This window comes from Physeter macrocephalus, chromosome 8 (assembly GCF_002837175.3).
Source record: "Physeter macrocephalus isolate SW-GA chromosome 8, ASM283717v5, whole genome shotgun sequence".
Taxonomy (NCBI): Eukaryota; Metazoa; Chordata; class Mammalia; order Artiodactyla; family Physeteridae; genus Physeter; species Physeter macrocephalus.
The window spans coordinates 59,573,808-59,597,866 of record NC_041221.1 but is presented as its reverse complement, the minus strand read 5'-3'; the positions used below and the strand labels follow the sequence as shown (position 1 = coordinate 59,597,866).

Below are 24,059 nucleotides of genomic sequence, written 5' to 3'. Positions count from 1 at the left end.
TATTGTTCATCTGTTTGTTCTTTAATTCTTCTAGGTGTTTGTTCTTCAGTTCTTCTAGGTCTTTGTTAATCATTTCTTGCATCTTCTCAATCTTTGCCTGCATTCTTTTTCCAAGCTCCTGGATCATCTTCTGTATCATTATTCTGAATTCTTTTTCTGGAAGGTTGCCTATCTCCACTTCATTTTGTTGTTTTTCTGAGGGTTTTTCTTGTTGCTTCATCTGGTACATAGTCCTCTGCCTTTTCGTTTGTCTATCTTTCTGTGAATGTGCTTTTCCTTCCACAGGCTGCAGAATTGCAGTTTTTCTTGCTTCTTGTGATATAGTTTTTAATTATAAAAAATTCAGATTATTTGTTGCTGTTATAATAAAAAAACTAATTTTTTAATATTTATCTTGAATCTAGTAAATGTGTTGAACTCTTATTGCTTATAATTTTGTAGATTCACTTTCGATTTTCTATTTAGGTAGTTATGTCATCCATGAATAGTGAAAAGTTCTTCCTCTCTAGTTATTATTTTTTGAATGATTCATATCTATATGCATACATTTATATTTAATATATACATACATATATACACACAGGCACATGCACACACATGTATATATGTTTACACATATAGATATATTTAACTTTTTTTAAACTCTAAAGTTGTGTGGATGCAGTGCTGGTAGACATCCTTATATTGTTCCTGAGGAAATCTTTCTGTTTTACCATTACATATTGCATTAGTTGTAGGATCAAAGGGTTGTACCCTTTAGTAATTCAGAGATGTTCTAGCCTATTGTTTTCTTAATCATTTTTATTAATGTGTGCTGGGTTTTATTAAATACTTAATCTACATCTCTTGAAATGATTGTAAAGCTTTTCTCCTTTAAATTGTTAATATGGATAATTAAGTGAATACATTTTATAATATTTAAATCATACTTATATTCTGGGACAAACAAATTAGTTTGTAAGTATGATGTATATTTTAAATTTTCTTACTGGATTCAGTTTACTTTTGGGAGGAGTGGGAGTAATATTTTATTTAGAACTTTTGTGTCTCTTCATAAGATATAGTGGCCTAGAGTTTTTCTTTCTCATACTGTCCTCATTGAGCCTTGATGTATTAGGGCTGCTGTAACAAATTACCATAAACTGTTTGGCTTAAAACAAGAGAAATTTGTTCTCTCCCACAGTCCTGGAAACTAAAAGTCCAAAATCAAAATATCTGTAGGGCTCTCTGCTCCCTCTGAAGCCTTTAGGGAAGAAGCCTTTCTTGCCTCTTTCTAGTTGCTGATGATCGACTGCTGGCAGTCTTTGGTATTCCTTGAGTTGTAGGTGTATCACTCCAGTTTCGGCTTCTGCCTTCACATGGCCATCTCCCCTCGGTGTCTCTGTGTCCAAAATTTCCTGTTCTTATTAAAGACATCAGTCACTAAATTTAGGGCCTGTCCTAATCCAGTATAACCTAATGTTAACTTGATTATCTCTACATAGAGTCTGTTTCCAAATATGGTCACATTCTAAGTTTTCTGGTGGACATGGATTTGGGGAGAATACCATCCAACCCAGTATACTTGGTATCAAGGTTTTACTAGCGTTATGTAAGTCTTTGGCACCAGGAATTCCTTAAAGATTCATAACTTCCGATCTTAAATCACTAATAAGCCCTGGAGATAACTGTAAAAACCTAGAGCACTAGACTACTTCTTTCATTCTATCTTGAGAGGCGTACAATGGAGATGAATAATTCACATATTTAACTTACTTTACAATGGAGATGAATAATTCACATATTTAACTTTTATATAACTTACAATATAATTCATATATTTAATGTACAATGGAGATGAATAATTCACATATTTAACTTACTCCAGCATTTTTTGCCATCCTATTTTTAAGTTTTACATTACTTTTATTAATGCTTACTAAAGTTATAAAAGGTTAACATCAAACAGAATAAAGTAAATTCCCTCAGGCAAGTAAAAACATATTCTTTACCCATTCTCTCATTCACTGTAGAATGACACGAATGCTCAGGTATCTGCATTAACTTTTTGTTTTGCTACTTCTTTTAGTATTACTTAATGGTGCTTGTGAGCAGTAATTACTATATAGCCTTCAGTTTATAATAGCACGTCCTATACTTTGTAAAAACTTTAAGTGAATTTTCAGATAAACTCAGCTGTTACGAGTACTGCCTTTACCGCTTTTACAGACTTTAGAACTTTATTATATAAGATGTAACTATACTTATATAAATTAGTGTCTGTATAGGTGAAAAAAATTGTGCACACTGTCTTTATTCCAGGGCTTTTAACTAAATTCAGCTTTGTGGGTAGTTCTTTAAAAAAATCTTCAGTCATGTGAAACACAGTGGGACTGTGACACCAATGACATTGTTCCTGTAAGTAGGGAAAGCTGAAGAAGGTAAAGCTATGTTAACAGTGAAGTAGCTTTTGTTCAGTGTACTAGGTAATATTACCACACAGTAGATCTTAAAAGATTTTTATAGGTAAAAGACTTTAGAGGGTGATTGGTTTAGCATCTTTCATTCAGTATTAAACTATATTTTCCCCTTAATTTTTAGACTTTATTCATCACATTAATGACACAGATGCTATACTGAGCACCAACGATAGCAACCCTGGTAAGTAGTTTGGAATTGAAAGTTTGGCTTGTTTCTTTATTCATCACCTCGCTTCAAAAATGATTTAAGGTAGAACCTATAACTTTATTTTAGGTAAATGACCAGCATAAAATCATTATGTTAAGTAAGCCACTATTAAATTGTTGGCAGTCAGTATGTTTAAAAAAAAAAAAAAGAACTCCACAAAATTTTGTGTTAATGTGAGCTAAACAATATTTAGTTCATATTATTCAATTCACAGTTATAGCTCACATCTATAGTATCCATATTTGCCTGTGATCAATACACATTTTGAAGAACCTATATCACTGCTAATTGTTTTGGAAGTCTAGAACCATAGTTCTCAGTTTGTTAACTTAGTTTTAGACATTTATTGTTTTAGTTAGTAATATTTAAGATATACAAATCTGTGACCTAAATTTCCTAATAATGAACCAAGGTTATTAAATACAGAAAAATAAATTAAAGATTTGTCCAAAAAAAACACCTTAATTTCTTAGAAAAGTTTCTTTTAATTAATTTATTAAAAATAAACGTTTGTGGCCTATGGGTTTATCCAATATGGCAGTCATAGGAAAAGTGAATAGAAAAGCTAACTAACATCACCTAAAGCTTTTATGTGTTTAAGTTTCAGAGATACTGAATTCATAGCATTTTGATGGAGGTACACATTGATCACTAAGAGGACAATTCATTCAATGCATATTTATTAAGCCTATTACCTGTGAGGAACTGTTCTAGGCTCTGGGATATAATGGACAGACAAGAGTTTCTCCTCTCATAAAGCGTACATTCCCATGTTTTCTTTTCAGTGCCTTATTTTACCCCTTGATTAAACTGATTAACCTGTCATTTGTTAACACTAGAAAATGAGTGAAGTGTCAGCTTTATTTCTGTGAACACACACATATACACTTTTCAATAATTATACTAAAGTATTTTAGTATAATTTAAACACATATCTCTTGCACCCTGTTCCTTACCTCAGAGTTTTCAAAAGACCAAGTCACATACTTGTCTTAAAAGAGAAATTCATTTTACTATAGCTATTCTGATATCAATTGATAAAACTAGTTTATTAATACCTAATAGGATTTCTTCACTAGAGTTCATTGTTGAGTTATAAATATCACAATTACAGTGATAATTTGGAGAGCACCATTAGCAAAGTCAGTTTAGTTTGCATAGTGATATGCTGATAGTAGCACTTCTTGATTCTTTGGTTTATTTTGAACAGTGTATTAAATAGAGTATGAAACAATCTGTCTCAGTTAATATTAAAAATTACAGCTGACATTTATTGGATACTTACTGTGTGCAGGCATTGTTCTAAATATTTTACAGCAACTCCATAAGGTAGATCTTTTCTCTCATTTTCTGTGCAGAAATCAAGGTACAGAGAAGTTAATGACTTGCCCAAGGTTACATAACTATTAAGTGACAGAGTCGAGATTCTTTATTCAGTCAATATACTTCCATAGCCTGTGCTCTTTACCACTGTAATTATTAGCACAGTCATTAGCACAAAAATTCAAGTTAATTTACTTCTCTCCAGAGCATAGAAGAAAAATGTGCATGTTAAAGTGCTAAGAAAGAAGGTGAAAGAAAATCGCTTGGCTTTGTGGTATGCGAAATAACGGATAGAGAATAAAATCGTTTGTCAGCATTTTTCACTAGCATTAAACATTCTTTACAAAGAGCTGATTATTAGAAAAAGTACTGTTACGAAACGAGAAACACAGTGAGAATGATTTGTATCCTCTCTGCTAACAGAAGATCAGTGTTAGGAAAAATACGTTTTACTCGCTTCCCAGTTCTCTGGATATCGTCTGGGCTCTTAAGCTGCTACAGGTGTGATAAATGTCCAGGACAGTTACTCTGGATTGCTGGAATTCAAGATTCTTAAGCTATAAGCAATAATTAGATTTTGGCAATACCAAGGCAGATGTTTTGATGGTGTCCTCTTTTTATTCCAAACCCAGAGATTTTGTTTATTGTTAGAAGAAACCTGTTCTTTGGCCTTTGTGTGGGTTATTAACATAGTGAACAATTACCTGTATGATATTTCTTATATTATTATATAAATAGGATCAAATATCATCCAACCCAGTATTTTCTCTCTAGCAGTGGGACCAAAGGATATTTGGTAGGATAATTGTATAATTTCCAGTAGAAATTAAGGCTATATCTCAAAATTTTCTAACATTCTCCTACCTTTTTTATAGGTAAAAGGTTTCTAATATAACTATATATAAAATAGATAACAAGGACCTACTGTATAGCACAGGGAACTGTGTTCAATATCTTGTAATAACCTATTATGGAAAAGAATCTGAAAAAGAATATATAAATATATAAATAACTGAATCGCATTGTTATATACCTGAAACTAACACAACACTGTAAATCAACTATACTTCAATAAAAATAAATAATAAAAATAAATTTAAAAGGTTGCTAATATATCTAAATATAACCCTCTATGTTTTTCCATAAAGAAGAAACTTAGCATTCATGGTAAAAATTGAGGTTGGCAGAACAAGTGTCAGTCTTGGGGGTAGTCATTTTCTGTTCTTTGTTGCCTTCTCTAATCTGTTGCTTCCCTATTGCAGTGATTTGTCCAAGTGCCAGGAGTGGTGACCATCCTGACAATGGCTCTATGATTTTCTACACCAATGACTCGGGACTCCAGCAGTTTGAAAAGTGGTGGAATAAGTCCAAGACAGTGCCCTTTTACCTCATAGGGCTCCTCCTGCCACTGCTTAATTTCAAATCTCCTTCATTTTTTTCAAAATTTAATATCCTAGGTAAGCCAAGGCACTGTGTCATAGAGCCTCTTTGTAGTAGAATACATGCTGGATTCTGTGGAAATATGGTCTGACTGGGGAAATATCAATAGTTACCTTCCAGGCCTGTTCATCTATGTTTAATTTGTCCATGCATATGTTACCCTGCTTTTTGGTTTTCTTTATGGAGTTTGGAAGAGAGAAAAATATAGATGGGCTCTTCCCTGGCAGCCCAGTGGTTAAGACTTCACCTTCCAGTGCAGGGGGAGTAGGTTCAGTCCCTGGTAGGGGAGCTAAGATCCCACATGCCTCTCAGCCAAAAAACCAAAACATAAAACAGAAGCAGTATTGTAACAAATTCAATAAAGACTTTAAAAATGGTCCATATCAAAAAAAAAAATCTTTAAAAAAAAAAAAGAAAAATATAGATGACCATTTCAAGTCCAAGTCCCTTTTTCAGATGAGTTGCTGGATGCATTTAAAAAAAAAAAAAAAGGACTTACCTGGTGGCACAGTGGATAAGACTCCGTGCTCCCAGTGCAGGGGGCCTGGGTTCGATCCCTGCTCAGGGAACTAGATCCCACATGCATGCTGCAACTGAGAGTTTGCATGCCACAACTAAGGAACCCTCAAGCTGCAGCTAAGGAGCCCAACTCCCACAGCTAAGACCCGGTTCAATCAAATGAAAAAAAAGGATGAGTTGCTGGGGTTTCCATTCTATCCTTACTGAACAACTATTCCTCATTTCCTCTAAGAGAACAGCTAGAGGAAGTAGACTAAGATTTCAGCAGGAGAGATCCAAAGTAGATATTTTAGGAATTCTCAATTCTAAGGGTTGGAAATATTAGAACTTACTAAGGGAGGTTATGGAATATTTTTTTCCTACAGTATCTATTTAAGAGTATAGCACAAAATTATCACTTGACTTTCAACCTGGGGTATTGTTCTCTAGCTGAAGCTCCTTAGGTTTATTCTGCTTCTGCTCTCTTCCTCTGTGCTTTTTCTTTCTTAGAACACTATTGCCTCCTTAAAGGAACAGACTTCTTTCTGTGAGACCTGTTTTAGAAAAGGAACCCCTATGAAAGCTCAGATCTGGTTAACTAAAAACAAGGATATCATTCATAAAGAATTGATAACCTAAATACATAATAGGATTTCACCTCCTCCCTATAGTTCTGACCTCTTGGTAGGCAGCCTAGAGTATGAAATAATTAAATTACTCATCACATCAAGGAGGTGGCCTTGGGTTTTCAGAAGACCAAAGGAGGAGGTAAGGATATTTCTCTATACCTCTGCCTCACAACAGGATTCACTGTAAGACTGACTACCACAGACACACACAGAAAATGAAGAGTTGTGGTTATATAAGCTTTAGCCTCTTGTATTCATCCTTTCTGAATCTGCTAACCTCCAAACCCACAGTAGAGCTTATATAGCTCATTTGTGGTTTCCTGATTTGCTTGCCTACTTTCCCATGGAACAGATCTTTAAAAGTTAGCATGTAAACTTATAGAAGAATTTGCTCAGTTGGGCAAAACAATCACTAGGCTTCTAACCAGGTTAATTATTCTCTACCTCCTTAAGGATATTTTTCTTTTGCCCTTTTTCTTGGTACTTTCCCTTTTAAAACTACATATAAAAAAAAAAAAAACTACATATAGCTTCTTTAGAGAAATTAGAATCTAATTCCTCTAGAAACCTTTCTGGATTTCTTGACTCTACTCCATAATGATTGGACTTAATTCCTTAAATGCTCTAACATCTAGACTACTAAAAAATCCTGAAATTCTGAATGCCCACTTTACCCTGCATAAAGTGGGCATTTACTTTACACAGTGAATGGAATCTGGAATCTTTCCGTCTAGCAGGTAGTACTGCTCAATCAAAACTTCATCTAGATGGTAGATCAGATTGTTCATGGATTATGTAGCTTATTGCCTTTCTCAAATAAGTTTATGATCCACATTTACTACTTTCTTTTCCTTCTTATACTAAATATTTTGACAGACTTTTCCAACTTATTGACTGTCTCTGATACTTTTTTTTTTAGTTAATTTTACCCGTTCCTTTTCATTTAAAAATTTTTTATTCATTTCTTTATTTTTTGGCCATGCCACACAGCTTGTGGGATCTTGAAGTTCCCCAACCAGCAATTGAACCTGTGCTCTCAGCAGTGAAAGCAAGAAGTCCTAACCACTGGACCACCAGGGAATTCCCCTCTAATACTTTCAATACAAAGAATAAGAGCCAGTTTCAGGTTGTTTTTTCTCTCCTATGTAACCTTACAATTTTATAATGGACTCTCTGCATGTATCTTCCACTAAACTCAGCTCATAAGTTCTTCTTAGGCCTACTACATAGTTTTTTGCTTTGTTTTTTGATAGCTCACATAGCTTGTTTCTGTTCTTTAGATCTTACCAGGGTTTTAATGGGCATAAACAACAAAGGTAATAATTTTCCAAACTATGCTGAGAATGTAGAAACAAAACTTGATTTTGAAATAGTCTGTAAAACAAAGTTGATAAATGGTTTCTGAATTTTTCCTTACAGGCACAGTTTCCATTCTCTACTTGATATTTCTTGTCACCTTGAAGGCTATTCGCTTGGGATTTCATTTGGAGTTTCATTGGTTTATGCCAACAGAATTTTTTGTCCCAGGTGAGCTATTTGTCCCAAGTAAAAAATTAATAAATTACAATAATGTGATCTTCAGTTAACTATTGTTACTATAAAACAAGTATTGGTAGATTTTATGATGAACACTTTTACTAATGCTGTTAAGCTAAAAACAGGAGTACAGTTGAAATTACTGTGGTTTTCTTGCAGTTAGGGATAACCAGTACCCTTTGTCATTTCTACTTGGGAATTAAAGTCACAGTGCAATTGAAAAATCAGGAACTCATTCTCTAGACTGTCTCTGAGGAAACGTACCCTTAGAATTTCAGAGACTTAGAACATAGTCAGTGATAAATATATGTGGATAATACTGGTAATTAACATCATTGTTCCCCTTATGGGTTTTTTTCTTTTAATATTGCTGTTTTTCAGGCTAATTAGGATGGTGCTTATTAAGTGTTCTTTCCCACCTTTTTTTTTTTCCCCATGGCTATAACTTGGCAATTTCTTAAGTTTCACCCAAATTTAGAGGATTTTGGACATGATAGAAGCACCATGAAGCAATGAATGGATAATGCTAAATGAGGAGCCAGACTAGAAAATGGAAGTAACTATTACACTTGTATCTTAAAAACGAATAATAAGGGGAGAGCAGTACAAAATTCTGTTGTTGGTTTAAAAAGACTGCTTTCTTTCCAATCTTCGACTGTTTGTTCTGGCAGTCTAGAATTCAGATCTCTATTCAGTTTCTGGTGTTAGTCTCTAAAGCCTGCAAATATAGTTGTCTACCACCCCTTTTGTTTCTTTTGTTACAACATTGCTGAGTTTTCCAGGTGTGCTGAGTTGGTGGTCATTGGAAGGTGTTATTTATGTTATCATGGTTAGTTGTTTTCAGATCATCTGGCTGCATCAGCTTTGATTTTTTAAATTTCTATTAGAAGCCCACAAAGACTAAAAAGTCAGTGTAAATTCAGGATAAAGGAAGTACTGGGGCTTGCAAGGCATCTTCTCTCACAGATTGTATTTAAAATTGGACAGTGATGAGAATGGCAACTTTAAGCTAGTTCTTCCATTGATTAATAAAAATAGTCTAGGATATTATTTTCTAAAAGTAGATCCATATTGATTTATATTGAGGCTTAGTGATGAACATTTCTGCTAATGATAGGGCATTAGAGATAAATATGGGAGAAATGGAGAGTATAAATAGTTATTTAAAAGATAGAAAAGGGAATATACCTAAATAGATATCAAGCCATTTATTTCACTTTACTTCATTTCTAAATGATATGAGGGGAGAATCATGAGGTCTAAAAGAGGTTCATGCAAATACTTGTGGTCCTGAAATTATTGTGATTGAAGAATTTCTTAAGAAAGAAAATATGTCATAAATCTTTTTCAGTAAAGGCTAATTAAAAATCAGAGAATTGGAGGGTGTGAATCTTTACCGTCCTGATGAAGAATTCTCATAAACTTCTAGTTCTAATTGAATCTTTATGTACTCTTGTTTCTAAAAAGTTATTTTTCAGTTCGGCAGATCCCATCACCCTCTTCCCAGGTAATTGGAAAAATAATGAGAAAAACCTACTCATGTATTTCATCCTATCCTTTCCTGCCTCCTCAGGGACTTCACTTTTGCAGTTATTCTTTCTTTTTTAATCATGTATCATCAGATTTTTCCTACTGAACTATTCCTTCCAGTATACACACCTATTTCCCAATCTAAAAACAAAAACTCATATGACCCCACATTCCCCTCTAGCTATTGTTTAAAGAAAAACTCTTTGTAAGAGTTGTCTGTGCTCACTGTCTCTACTTCTCCTTCCATTTTGCCTTGAACTCACTTCTGTTAGACTTTTGCTCCAATCTCTCCACTGACTGATGACCAATGACTGCATCCTTCCAAACTCAATGACCAAATCTCACACCTCTTCTTACTCACCCTGTCAGCAGCATGGGGCACATTTGTTCACTCCTTCCATCTTAAAATACTTTCTTTATTTAACTTCTAAAACCCTATTCTCTCTTGATTCTTCTACATAACTGTTCCTTCTCGTATCTCTGACCTCTAAATGATAGAGTCATCCAGGGTTTAGTACACAAACCCCTCTTCTCTCTACCTTTATTCCCTAAATAATGTCATCTTGTCACCACACTATATGGTGACTAGTCCCAATTTTTGTTATCTCTGGCCCAGATCTCTCCACTGAAATCCATACTCATATATCTACCTGCCCCTTCTACATCTCCACTTGGATGTCCATTTTGTATACTTAATTTACAAAAATCAAATACTTGTTTTCTTCCTCATCCACCCCCTCCCAACAGCCTGCTTAACCTGCTCTTCTCCCAGGCTTCTCATTCTCAGAAAATGGTAGCTCCAATTTACCACTTGATCAGGCCAAACACTTTGGAGTCATACTTGACTGTTCTTTCTTTCCACCCCCCATATCTGCACAATCTATTTTCTACTTGTAAAATAAATTGAGAATCTGACTACTTCTTACCACTTCCACCAAAAAGAATTATGTTAAGCTCCTAATCTCTCAGCCAGATTATTGCAGTAGCCTCATAACTAGTCTCACTGTTTCCCCTTTGTCTCCTTCTCCATAGTCTGTTCTACACCTAGCAGATGGAGTGGTGTTTTTGAAACAACCTTCAGAAGCCTCTAATGGTTTCCCAACTCATTCAGAATAAAGGCAAGTCTTTATCATAGTCCACAGGCCCTATATGATCTGACTCCTGGCATCCTCTTTTATTTCATCCCCTATTACTTTCCCACTCATTCACTCCACTCCAACGACACTGTCTTCCTTGCTGTTCCACAAAAATTCCAAGCACACTCCTAGCTCAGAATCTTTGCACTTAGGATTCCCTGTACATGAAATGTTGTTGTCTTTTTCTCAGGTATCTACATGGTTGGTATTGTTAGAGAGGTCTTCCCTGACTTCCTGCCCATTCTCACACCTCCTTCTTGTTCCTTATTTTCTTTAGAGCCCTCATCACTACCAAATCTTATATGCAGGTATCCCTGGTCATCTAAATCTATTAAGTTCTTGATTCTGACTAGTTGGAATATTGAGGCATATCTGTTATTCTAATCAACTTAGCTCCTGAGTTTCAGATAAAAAGTAGCAGACGTTAAGATAACAAGAGACTTACCTAGAACTGTTTCCGAATCTGTTTGGTTCTTGAATTCGAGTAGTGAAAGTTCAGATGGTAAGAAATACCTGTATTATTTTTTTTTACCTGTGTATCTGTCTCCCTTAGCTAGAATGTTAGCTCTCTGAGAAAAGAAATGTTTTTTTGGTTTTTTATACTTCTCTATTACTATTGTGTCCCCAAGGCCTATAATACTTCTGGCATATAATGAGTGCTCAATAAATAATTATTAAGAGTAAATGTGTTTATATCCACTACTTTCTAAATCCCATTAAAACATGTACATTAAAAAAAAAATGTAAAAAACAAACACAAAGAGACTCTATAGAAGAGACAATAGCAAATGAGAGAGAGCAACAGATTTTTAGAAGCTTGAAAACTGATACATGATTGGTAACTGACAGCAAAGCAGAGAAAGCTGAAATGTAAGTACCTGTAGAGAGGAGGCCAGTTTGAACTACACAATTCTTGAAAGCCTGAGTATTTGGAGAAAATTGGTTAACTGTGAAGGCAAGGATAAGGAGAAGGGCTTAAAATGGGAGAATTCCTTGAAGGTTTGTATCAGGAATAATTAGCTATAATCCATCCCCTTTCCCTCTTCAACCTAGCAAGAGATGGAAGAAACTAAATCAGACACTGTCTGGACTCGGGTTTGCCAAATACAGCAAAAGGGTAGGAATAAGCCTCTAGTCTGAAAACAGGTTAAGTGAAAAGCATATATGCTGAATGGTGAGGCCATACCCCACCGTCTACCCCTCCAATTCTCTTTTCTTTATTCCTTGGTTCCCAGAATGCTGATAGCATAGGATAATAGAGGATTCTTCTCAGGAGAAACTAAGCCCAAGAGGAAAGACCTAGAGTCTCAGATATTCGGGTTCTACCAAAGAAATGGCAGGTACCTTGCTTGTATCAGACCATTTAGATGTCCACTAAGTATGCATTTTTTTAGTGCTTCACTTTTAAATATAAACAAACATACAAAGAGCACTAGATATTTGGGAAAAACCTCTTACATAAAAATAAAACAAGAAAGATAAAAAGGGGACCTCCCTGGTGGTGCAGTGGTTAAGACTCCATGCTCCCAATGCAGGGGTTCCGGGTTCTATCCCTGGCCAGGAAACTAGATCCCACATGCATGCCGCAACCAAGAGTTCGCATGCCACAACTAAGGAGCCTGCCTGCTGCAATGAAGACCCGGCACGACCAAATAAATAAATAAATATTTTTTTAAAAATGAAAGATAAAAAAGGAATTTAAAGGGAAAAATAATAAGAAGGAACAAAAGCAAAATTCCAAAAAATTACATCCTCAAAGTAACAAAAGACAGTGATATCCATGAAACAATATTTGGATGCCAAGCAAGGAAGGAAAAATGGGGAGTTGATTTTGGAAATAAAATATGTAATAGAAATTAAGAATTCAAAGAAAATTTGGAAGATAAAGCTAACTTCCCCAAAAGACTAGAAATTATGGATGGGTGGATGGATGGACAGATGGATGGATGGTTAGAAAGAAGGAAGGAAGGGAGGGAGAGAAAGAGGGAGGGAGGGAGGAAGGAAGGGAGGGAGGGAGGAAGGAAAAAATAAATAGGACAGAAAAGATGAGAAAATAGATAATTAATTCAAGTGGCCCAATATCCAGCTAAAAAGTTTCATAGAGAAGAAAGGAAATGAAGGTGAGGAAATTATCAAAGAAATAATTTAAGAAATTTCCCCAGAACTGAAGAGCATGTGTTTCTAGATGTAAGGGCCCAAAATGCCCAGCATTGTAAATAAGACCCACACCAAAGCTCATCATTATGAAATTTTACAACACCAGGGATAAAGAGAAGCGCTTTCAGGGACAAAGAACAAGTCTATACAAAAGGTCTGGAATCAGAATAGTATCAGACAACAGCTCTGAAAGTTAGAAGACAATAGAAGTGTCATCAAAGGTCTCAGAATAAATTATTTTAACTTAAAATTCTAAATCCCACCATACTCTCATTCAACTGTTAGAGTACAATAAAGGTATTTTCAGAAAGTAAAGTCTCACAAAATTTTCACAAGCTGAACAAACCAGATATACCAACACCCAGATCAAAACCAGAAATTACTAGCACCCCAGAAGTCCCTCTCATTCTCCCTACCAATTGCTGTCTCCCTGCAGAGATAACCACCTGTTCTAACTTCTAACCCCAAAGATTAATTTTGTCTGTTTTTTGACTGACTATAATTGGAATATACAGTATGTATTCTTTTGTGTCTGGCTTCTTCCGATCAACATTATATTGTGATATTGAGCCATATTGTTGTGTGTATTTGTAGTTTATTCATTCTCATTAGTATTTCATTTTATAACTATACCACAGTTTATCTTTTTCCTATTAAGGGACGTTTGAGTAGTCTCCAATTTTCGACCATTATGTTTATTGTAGCACTCTTCATTCTCTTACATATCTTTTGGTGAACAGATATGCCTGCTTTCTCTTGAATATAAACCTAGGAGTGGAATTGACTGGTCAAAGGGTATGCATATATTCTACTTTTGCAGATATTGCCAGTCAGCTTTCCAAAATGGTTGTACCAATTTACATTCATACCAGCAGTGTTTGAGTGTACTAGTTGTTCCACGTCTTCATCAATCAACACTTCTGTTTTCTTTTTCATCTAGCCTTGCTGGTGGGTGTGTAGTGGTATTGTGCTTTTAATTTGCATTTCCCTGATGGCTAATGAAGTTAACACCTTTTTATATGTTCATTGCCAATTTGGATTTCCTCTTTTGTCAAGTGCCTTTTCAAGTCTTTTGCCCATTTTCTATTTTTTTCATATTGATTTATAGGAGTTCTTTTTACTTTCTAAGTACCTGTCTTATGTATTCAATTATCTTCTCCCCCTCTGCTTACTTCCTTTCTTAATATGACTTCTCAGAGGAATAAAGTAGGCAGTTTGAGAATGATGGAGGTTTGGGGCTTCTTTAAAACCACTTTGTGAAGGAATCTGTCTTCTTTAATTTACTACACATTGATCATGGTATAAATGTCTGGATTCTTTAAAAGACATATTTTTCATACAAAAACTTGTACGCGAATGTTCATAGCAGCAATATTCATAGTAGTCAAAAGGTGGAAACAGTCCAAATATCTATCACTGATGAATGGATAAATAAATGTGGTATATCCATACAATGGAATATTATTTGGCAACAGAAAGGAGTAAGGTATTGTGGTGATGGTTGTACAACTGGGAATATTCTAAAAACTTTTAACTGTACACTTTAAACGGGTGAAAGGTATGTAAATTATATCTCGATAGAGCTGTTAAAGATAATCTTAGGTTTTCAAGAAATTTACTCAGTGTTTTTGTTGGTTAATTGGAAAAAACTGGATATTCACTCACTCTAATTTGACAAGTTAGAAACAACAGTGGTATCACCTGCCTTAATTAGAGAAGAATCAACTAACAAGTTGATTCACGAGGCATCTTAGAAGTAATAGATGTTGAGTGCTCCAAAAGACAGGAAAGATCAGCTAAATTGAAAAGAGCTTATCAAAAACTAGTAAATCTTAGCAAAAAGCAAAATCATTCTGAAGAACCGTTTAAAGTAGAATGTTGACCACTTTCGTGGCCAAGAGTCCTTTATTATGAAAATAAATGAACGCCACTGATTATGTGTCATGCATTGTCCAAAAAGACATGGCCCACTGCTATCCGGGAGCTTGCAGTTGAGCTGTAAGACTGCTTTGTGAATTAATGATCACAGTATGAAGATACACAAGAGACATAGTAGTATAGAGGAATTGCATATAAATAAGAATTAGGAATCAGAGATGTGTTCTAAATAAGAGTATTTTAAGGCCAAAAGGAGTTCTTTAAATGAAGAATTGGAGGAATGGGTTTATGCCAGGTCAAGGGATCAGTATGTTTAAGAAACAGTTAAGGCCTGAGATACCGTGACCCATTTAGGAAATTACAAGAATTTGGATGGCTGAAGTGAAAGAATACTTATTGGTGAAGTAATAGGAGACACGGATAAAGAGGCAAAGGCCAGATCATGAAGAGTCTTCTATTTTAAGCTAGAAATAACTCTCTGGTTGGCTATGAGACCCTCCTTCTCCCTTATTTGGGATTGGCTGAACTAAGAATTAGGCTTCTGTGTCCCTAGGTCAATAGGGTAGAGGAAGAGTAGTCCTATAATTCCCTGCCTAAAAATAGGATTCATAATGGAGCTGCTACAGTCAAATACCACCCTCATAAAAGGTAAGTTGAGGTCAGAGGTGCTGTAGCCTCTTTGAATCAACAGAATCTGTAGAAAAGCAATGATAGTGAAAACACTGTTAGAACCTTGGGATATCGCTAAAGCATTGCTGACATGGTAATTCAGAGATGGGTGATGACTGATCCCATGCCCAAATCCCATCTCACTGTCTGCTTCCTTAGACAACTTCCAATATCAGTAAGCAGCCATCAAAATGGAGTTAGAAGTACAAGAATTTTGCAGGGGAGCATTTGTGAAAGAGAGGAGGGCGAGCAGGAGTAGGTAGCTACATCAGACCACATTGTAGCTCAGATCTACAAAAGGAGAAAAGGAAAGAAGGAGGATTGGGTAGGAATAGATTAAGAAAGTCTTAGCCAACCCAATGTGAAGCTCTGTCATAGACTGCCTGCAGAGGAGTCTAGGGTTGGGCAAAAGTGGTCAGGCCTGAGTACTCTGCTTTGCTCAGTCGTTGGGTAGGAGCTGCCCAGGGAAAGTGTGACTTCTTGATTAGGTCGGCACAGCCCAAAGAGGCTGCAGCTGGAGTTTATCAGCTCACTGCATGCCTTGCATCAGGTTCTCACTTGGATATCGGAGTAGTACATTTACATGGCTGCCACAGTGAAGTTTTATAATATTTTAATATAAATTTGTCATGTTAATATTAATGTTGTTCCTCGTTATGGCCTAGGAATACCTTTAACAATATGTATGCTTATTTTATTATTGTGAATGGAATGCTTTAATTTTTCTGTATCTTCTAACCAATTATAGGTATATAAGAAAGAAGTTGATTTCATATATATATTTATTTATTTATATAAAATTTTCTCTCTAGCTCCCTTACTTTGAACTCTTTTTTCCCCCAGCTTTACTGAGATATAATTAACATATAACACTGTGTCAGTTTAAGGTGTACAACATGTTTATTTGATGCACATTTATATTGCAAAACGATTACCACCATAGCACTAGATAACATCTCCATCACATAATTTCCATTTCTTTTTTGTCGTGAGAACATTTAAGATTTACTTTCTTAGCAACTTTCAAGTAATGCAGTATTATTAACTATAATCATGATGCTATATATTGTATCCCCAGAACTTATTCATTTTATAACTGGAAGTTTGTACTCTTTGACCAACATCTCCCCACTTCCCCTACCTCCCCAGCCTCTGATAACCAGGATTCTGGTTTCTGTTTCTATGAATTTAGCTTTTTTAGATTCCACATATAAATGATATCGTACACTATTTGTCTTTTTCTGTCTGACTTATTTCACTTAGCATAATGCCCTCAAGGTCCATCCATGTCACAAATGGCAAGATTTCCTTCTTTCTCATGGCTGAATAATATTTCATTGTATATGTTTACCACATCTTAATCCATTCATCTGTTGATGGACTTACAGGTTGTTTCTGTATCCTGGCTATTGTAAACAATGCTGCTGTGAACATAGTGCAGATGTCTCTTCAAGATAGACCTTTGGATATATACCCAGAAGTGGGATTGCTGGGTCATATGGTAGTTCTATTTAAAAATTTTTTAGCAACCACCATCCCATTCTCCATAGTGGCTGCATCAATTTCCGTTCCCACCAACAATACACCAGGGTTCACTTTTCTCCACATCCTTAAGAACACTTGTTACCTCTTATCTTTTTGATGATAGCCATTCTAACAGGTGTGATATATCATTGTGTTTTGTTTTTGTTTTTAATTTTTTATTGTAGTATAGTTGATTTACAGTGCTGTGTTAGTTTCTGGTGTATAGTAAAGTGATTCAGTTACACACACACATGCACATATTTATTTTTCATATTCTTTTCCATTATGGCTTATTACAGGATACTGCAAAAATATGGAATGCTTCATGAATTGTGTGTCATCCTGTGCAGGGGCCATGCTAATATTTTCTGTATTGTTCCAGTTTTCTTTTTCTTTTTCTTTTTTTTCTTTTTGGCTGTGTTGGGTCTTGGTTGCTGCGCACGGGCTTTCTCTATTTGCGGCGAGCAGGGGCTACTATTCGTTGCGGTGTGCAGGCTTCTCATTGCAGTGGGTTCTCTTGTTGTGGAGCACAGGCTCTAGGCACGCGGGCTTCAGTAGTTGCAGCACTCAGGCTCAGTAGTTGTGGCTCACGGGCTCTAGAACGCAGGCTCAGTAGTTGTGGCACACGGGCTTAGTTGCTCTGCAGCCTGTGGGATCTTCCCAGACCAGGGATTGAACCCCTGTCCCCTGCATTGGCAGGCGGATTCTTAACCACTGTGCCACTGGGGAAGCCCCTGTATTGTTCCAATTTTAGTGTATGTGCTGCCAGAGCAAGCACTATCATTGTTTTTGATTTGTGCGCCCCTGATAATTAGTGATATTGATCACCTTCACATGTACCTGTTGGCCATTTGTATGTCTTCTTTGGATAACAGCCTATAGGCATACCTCATTTTATTGCACTTCGATTTATTGCACTTTGCAGATATTGCGTTTTCTTGCAAATTGAAGGTTTGAGGCAACCCTGCTTTGAGCAAGTCTTTCAGCACCAGTTTTCCAATAGCATTTGCTCACTTCATATCTCTGGGTCACATTTTAGAAGTTCTCACAATTTTCAGACTTTTTCATTATTATTACATTTGTTATGGTGATCTATGATGTTTGACATTTTTTAGCAATAAAGTATTTTTAATTAAGGTATGTATTTTTTTAGACATAATGCTATTGCACACTTAATATAGTAAATATATTGTAAACGTAACTTTTATATGCACTGGGAAACCAAAAAATTCATGTGACTTCCTTTATTGTAATATTTACTTTATTGCAGTGGTCTGTAACCAAACCCCAAATATCTCCAAGGTATGCTCGTATTTAGTCCTCTGCCCATTTTTTAATTGAATTATTTGTTTTCTAGCTATTGAGTTATATAAGTTGTTTATATATTTTGGTCATTAACTCCTTATCCAGTATATGATTTGCAAACATTTTCTCCCATTTTGTAGGTTGCCTGTTCATTAATGGTTTCCTTTACTGTGCAGAAGCCTTTTAGTTTGATGTAGTCCCATTTGTTTATTTTTGCTTTTGTTGCCTTTGCTTTTGGTGTCAAATCAAAAAATCGCTGCCAAGACCAATGTCAAGGAGCTTACCCTCCCCCCATGTTTCCTTCTAGGAGTTTTACCGTTTCAGGTCTTACATTCAAGCCTTTAATCCATTTAGAGTTGATTTTTATATATGGTTTAAGATAGGGGCCCAGTTTCATTCTTTTGCATGTGTCTCCCAGTTTTTCCAACACCATTTATTGAAGAAACTGTCCTTTCCCCATTGTGTATTCTTGACTCCTTTGTCATAAATTAATTGACTGTATATGTGTGGGTTTATTTCTGGGCACTCTGTTCCATTGATCTATATGTCTGTTCTTTGCCAGTACCATGCTGTTTTGATTACTGTATCTTGTATTGGAGTTTAAAATCAGGAAGTGTGATGCCTCCAGCTTTGTACTTCTTTCCCAAGATTGCTTTGGCTGTTTGGGGTCTTTTATGTTTCAGTACACATTTTAAGAATGTTTGTTCTATTCCTGTGAAAAATGCCATTGGAATTTTGATACGGATTGCATTGAACCTATAGATTGCTTTGGGTAGTATGGACATTTTAACAATATTGATTCTTCCAATTCATGAGCATGGAATAACTTTCCATTTGTGACTTTCTTTCACCATTGTCTTATAGATTTTAGTTTATAGGTCTTTCAACTCCTTGGTTAAATTTATTTCTAGGTATTTTATTCTTTTTGATGCAACTGTAATGGGATTGTTTTCTTAATTTCTCTTTCTCATAGTTTGTTATTAGTGTACAGAAACACAACAGGTTTTTGTATGTTGAAATTGTACCCCACAAGTTTTCTGAATTTGACTATTAGTTCTAACAGATTTTTGGTGGCATCCTTAATGTTTTCCATATATAGTATTATATCCTCTGTGGATAGAGGCAGTTTTATTTCTTCCATTCAAATTTGGATGGCTTTTATTTCTTTTCTTGCCTAATTGCTCTGGCTAGGAGTTACGATACTGTGTTGAATAAAAATGACAAGAGTGGGCATCCTTGTCTTGTTCCTGATCTTGGAGGAAAAGTTTTCAGCTTTTCACCATTGACTATGATGTTAGCTCTGGGTTTGTCATATATGGCCTTTATTATGTTGAGATACATTCCCTCCATACCCAGTTTGTTGAGAGTTTTTATTATAAATTGATGTTGAATATTGTAAAATGCTTTTTCTGTATTATTGAGATGATCATATGATTTTTATTCTTCATTTTGTTAATGTGGTGTATCACACTGATTGATTTGTACACATTGAACCATACTTGCTTCCCTGGAATGAATCTCACTTGATAATGGTGTGTAATCCTTTTAATGTATTTTAAAATTTTATTTATTTTATTTATTTATTTTTGGCTGCGTTGGGTCTTTGTTGCTGCGCACAGGCTTTCTCTAGTTGTGGTGAGCAGGAGCTACTCTTCGTTGTGGTGTGCAGACTTCTCATTGAGGTGGCTTCTCTTGTTGCAGAGCACGGGCTCTAGGCGCGCGGGCTTCAGTAGTTGTGGCTGGCGGGCTCTAGAGCGCAGGCTCAGTAGTGGTGGCGCATGGGCTTAGTTGCTCCGCGGCATGTGGGGTCTTCCCGGACCAGGGCTTGGACCTGTGTCCCCTGCTTTGGCAGGTGGATTCTTAACCACTGTGCCACCAGGGAAGTCCTAATGTATTGTTTAATTTGGGTTGCTGATACTTTGTTGAGAATTTTTGTATCTGTCTTCATCAGGGACATTGGCCTATAATTTTCTTTTTTTGTGTGTCTTTGTCTGGCTTTGGTATCAGAGTAGTTCTGGCTTTGTAAAATGAGTTTGGAAGTGTTCATTCCTCTTTTATTTTTTTGGAAGAGTTTGAGAAGGATTGGTATTAATTCTTGAATGTTTGGTGGAATTCACAGTGAAGCCATCTGGTCCTGGACTTTTGTTTGTTGGGAGGTTTTTTTTTGTTTGTTTTTTGTTTTTTGGCGGTACGCGGGCCTCTCACTGCTGTGGCCTCTCCCATTGCAGAGCACAGGATCCGGAAGCGCAGGCCCGGGGACCATGGCTCACGGGCCCAGCCGCTCCGCGGCATGCGGGGTCTTCCCGGACCGGGGCACGAACCCGTGTACCCTGCATCGGCAGGCCGACTCTCAACGGACCATGGCTCACGGGCCCAGCTGCTCCGCGGCATGCGGGGTCTTCCCGGACCAGGGCACGAACCCATGTACCCTGCATCGGCAGGCCGACTCTCAACCACTGCACCACCAGGGAAGCCCTGTTGGGAGGTTTTTGATTACTGATTCAATCTCTGGTCTGTTCAGATTTTCTGTTTTTTCATGATTCAGTCTTGGTAGGTTGTATGTTTCTAGGAATTTATCCAGCTCTTCTAGATTGTCCCATTTGTTGGTATATAATTGTTCACCGTAGCCTCACGATCCTTTGTAATATTTCTGTTGTATCAGTTGTGATGTCTCCTCTTTCATTTATAGTTTTATTTTAGTCCTCTCTTTTTTTCTTGGTTAATCTAACTAAAGGTTTGTCTGTTTTATCTTTCAAAAAAAGCCAGCTCTTAGTTTCATGGATCTTTTCTATTGTCTTTTTAGTCTCTATTTCATTTTTTTCCACGCTGATCTTTATTTCTCTTCCTTCTATTAACTTTGGGATTCATTTGTTCTTCTTTTTCTAGTTTCTTTAAGTGTAAAATTAGACCATTTATTTGAGATTTTTCTTATTTCTTGAGTTAGGCCTGTCATGTATAAATAATAATTTTATCATCTTCTCCCAAATTTGGGGCTCTATATAATTATATAAATATAATGCTAACTGTTGATCTGAAGTGATCGTTCTTTTCCTTGTTGAGAAAGTATCCTTCTGTTGAGGTCTATCCCGATGGGGCTTTTTCTATAAACCTGTATCATTGGAAGCACTTCATAGAGTAACTATGTGGTTTCCTTTACTCATAGAACTATGTATTAGATCGGTGGGAAAGAACTACAAGACAGAGCTGCTAAATAAACCGAAAAACCTAACAGTCAAACTCTTTTTTATCTTAGGTATTGTTATATCCCAATGATCTGTACTGTTCTAGGGTGTGATAGCTTAGGAGTGAATATGATTTGAACTTGATGCATGTTTAGAGGGTGTCTAAAATTCAGAACCAGGCAGATCCATCTCCTGACCCTAAACGTGGTCCTAAAGTAAATTGCTTGAGGAAATTGGATCCCAGAGATTACAGGTGGGGAATTTTGAAGTGTATCCATATTCCACTGGATCAAAGAAGCCCAACTGAAAGAATTGTGGATTGACTGACATGATAACTGTGGATTGAGTAAAACTTCTTTTTGAAAGGGCTATCTTATCTTGAAGATTATGACTTTGGAGGAACTAAGGTGATTGGCTGTGGAAAGAATCAGAACATGTGAAATTCCTTAAAAATTTATTGATTTAAATAATTTTGCTTATGTAACACATAGTTTTAAAAAGACCCTTTACACTTTGCAGAATGTCAAAAAAAAAAGTATGCTTCTATTCCCAATTTAAGAGTTTTTTAAAAAACAGAAGTGGGAATTGCCCCCACATTTTACTTTGTTGCTGACATGTAAAATTTTAAAAGATTATAGACAGAAGAAGGAGAGACTTTTCCTAAGAAAAATACATTTTGAATTGCTTCCACAGATAAAAATTCAGATGAAAGCTAGCAGACAAAAACTTGATATAAAACAAAAGTATGTAATATTTTTTCTATCTTACTTCCTGATTTCTTTTAGAGCTACTGCTTGATTCGTAGTTGTTCTCACCTCCTTTCCTAAAATATTATGGTAAAAAGCCAGGGGGCTTTTTTTTCATTTCTACTTTTTACACTAAGGAATCACTTGTGATGGGTTGTCCTCCACTTTGCCACCTCCTTTGCCTAGATGCAGCACTGTTTTTGAGTAAATCATGGTCTTTTTCTACATGAAAGAAATTTTTTCATTTTTATATTAGCAAACCTTAAAGACAAAAATTGGCAGTGCTTTTAAAATGTTATTTTATTTTTCTTATTTCAAAGTAACTTTATGTTTATTGTGTTTATTATAGAAAATTTAGAGAATGTAGGTAAGTGATTAATTTACAGTAAATTCCATTAACCAGAGATAACCACTATTTAGACTTTGTGGCTATCTCTACAGTCTTTTTTTTTTTTTTTCCCACATACACACACTTTTTAAAATAAAAGTAAAATTGTATTATACATGCTATTTGACTTATGAACATTTGCTGTAGCATAAAATCTTTCTCTGGAACATAATTCTTGCATAATATGTACCACTGAGCAAGTGCATCATAGTTTAGCCATTCCCCTCTATGTAGACATTTAAATTATTTTCAGTATTTTTAAGCAATGCATTTTAGATTAGCCATTGAAGAATGTTAAATGACAAATTCTCCCTTCCCTGATTACTTTTCTAAGTATTTTTCTGGCAAATTCAAGTAATAGAAGAGGAAGGACTTTAGAGTCAGACAAATTCAGTCGGACACCTGAATTTTTTTTTATTGAGGTATAGTTGATTTACAATATTATATTAGTTTCAGGTGTACAGTGTAGTGATTCAATATATTTGTACTCCATTACAAAATAATGATTATATTTCCCTGTGCTGTACAATATATCCTCATTGCTTATTTATTTTATACATAGTATTTTGTATCTCTCAATCCCATACCCCTAATCTAGCCCTTCTTCCCTTTCTTCTACCCACTGGTTCACCACTAGTTTGTTCTTTATATCTATGAGTCTGTTTCTGTTTTGTTCTGTTCATTTGTTTTATCTTTTAGAGTCCATGTATAAGTGATAACATATACTGTTTGTCTTTCTCTGACTTATTTCACTAAGCAAAATACTCTCTAGGTTCATCCATGTTACTTCAAATGGCAGAATTTCATTCTTTTTTTTATGGCTGAGTAATGTTCCATTATACGTATTTATACCATACCGTCTTTATCCAGTCATCTGTTGATGGACACTTAGATTGTTTTTATATCTTAGCTATTGTAAATAATGCTGCTATGAACATTGGGGTGCATTATCTTTTCAAATTAGTGTTTTCATTTTCTACAGATAAATACCCAGCAGTGGAATTGCTGGATCATATGGTAGTTCTATTTTTTAGTTTTCTATTGACTGCACAAATTTACATTCCCACCAACAGTGTACTAGGGTTCTCTTTTCTCCACATCCTTGCCAACATTTGTTATTTATAGATTTTTTGATGATAGCCATTTTGTGTGAGATGTGAGGTGGTATCTCATTGTGGTTTTGATTTGCACTTTTCTGATGGTTAGCAATGTGGATCATCTTTTCATGTGCCTGTTGGCCATCTTGTATCTTCTTTGGAAAAATGTATATTCAGGTCTTCTGCCCTTTTTTTTTTTTTTGTGACATGCGGGCCTGTCACTGCTGTGGCCTCTCCCGTCGCGGAGCACAGGCTCCGGATGCACAGGCTCAGCAGCCATGGCTCACGGGCCCATCCGCTCCGCGGCATGTGGAATCTTCCCGGACCGGGGCACGAACCCGTGTCCCCTGCATT

At 35.8% G+C, this 24,059-nt stretch overlaps 1 protein-coding gene, 1 non-coding gene and 1 pseudogene across 2 annotated transcripts in view; 2 read left to right on the top strand and 1 right to left on the bottom strand.

Moving 5' to 3' along the window:
* Positions 1 to 24,059, top strand: part of SLC38A9 (solute carrier family 38 member 9) — a 109,590-nt gene that overhangs the window by 58,862 nt on the left and 26,669 nt on the right. Inside the window, exons 8-11 of the mRNA XM_055086888.1 lie at positions 2,581 to 2,640; positions 5,253 to 5,447; positions 7,977 to 8,084; positions 10,656 to 10,684. Of these exons, the coding sequence (XP_054942863.1) occupies positions 2,581 to 2,640; positions 5,253 to 5,447; positions 7,977 to 8,084; positions 10,656 to 10,684 (392 nt within the window). The remainder of the gene's footprint in view (positions 1 to 2,580; positions 2,641 to 5,252; positions 5,448 to 7,976; positions 8,085 to 10,655; positions 10,685 to 24,059) is intronic.
* LOC112065569 (uncharacterized) lies at positions 17,295 to 17,379 on the bottom strand (annotated as a pseudogene).
* LOC112065648 (small nucleolar RNA SNORA18) lies at positions 21,366 to 21,496 on the top strand. Its single transcript, XR_002892146.1, has one exon. It is a non-coding gene; the product is annotated as a small nucleolar RNA SNORA18 (small nucleolar RNA).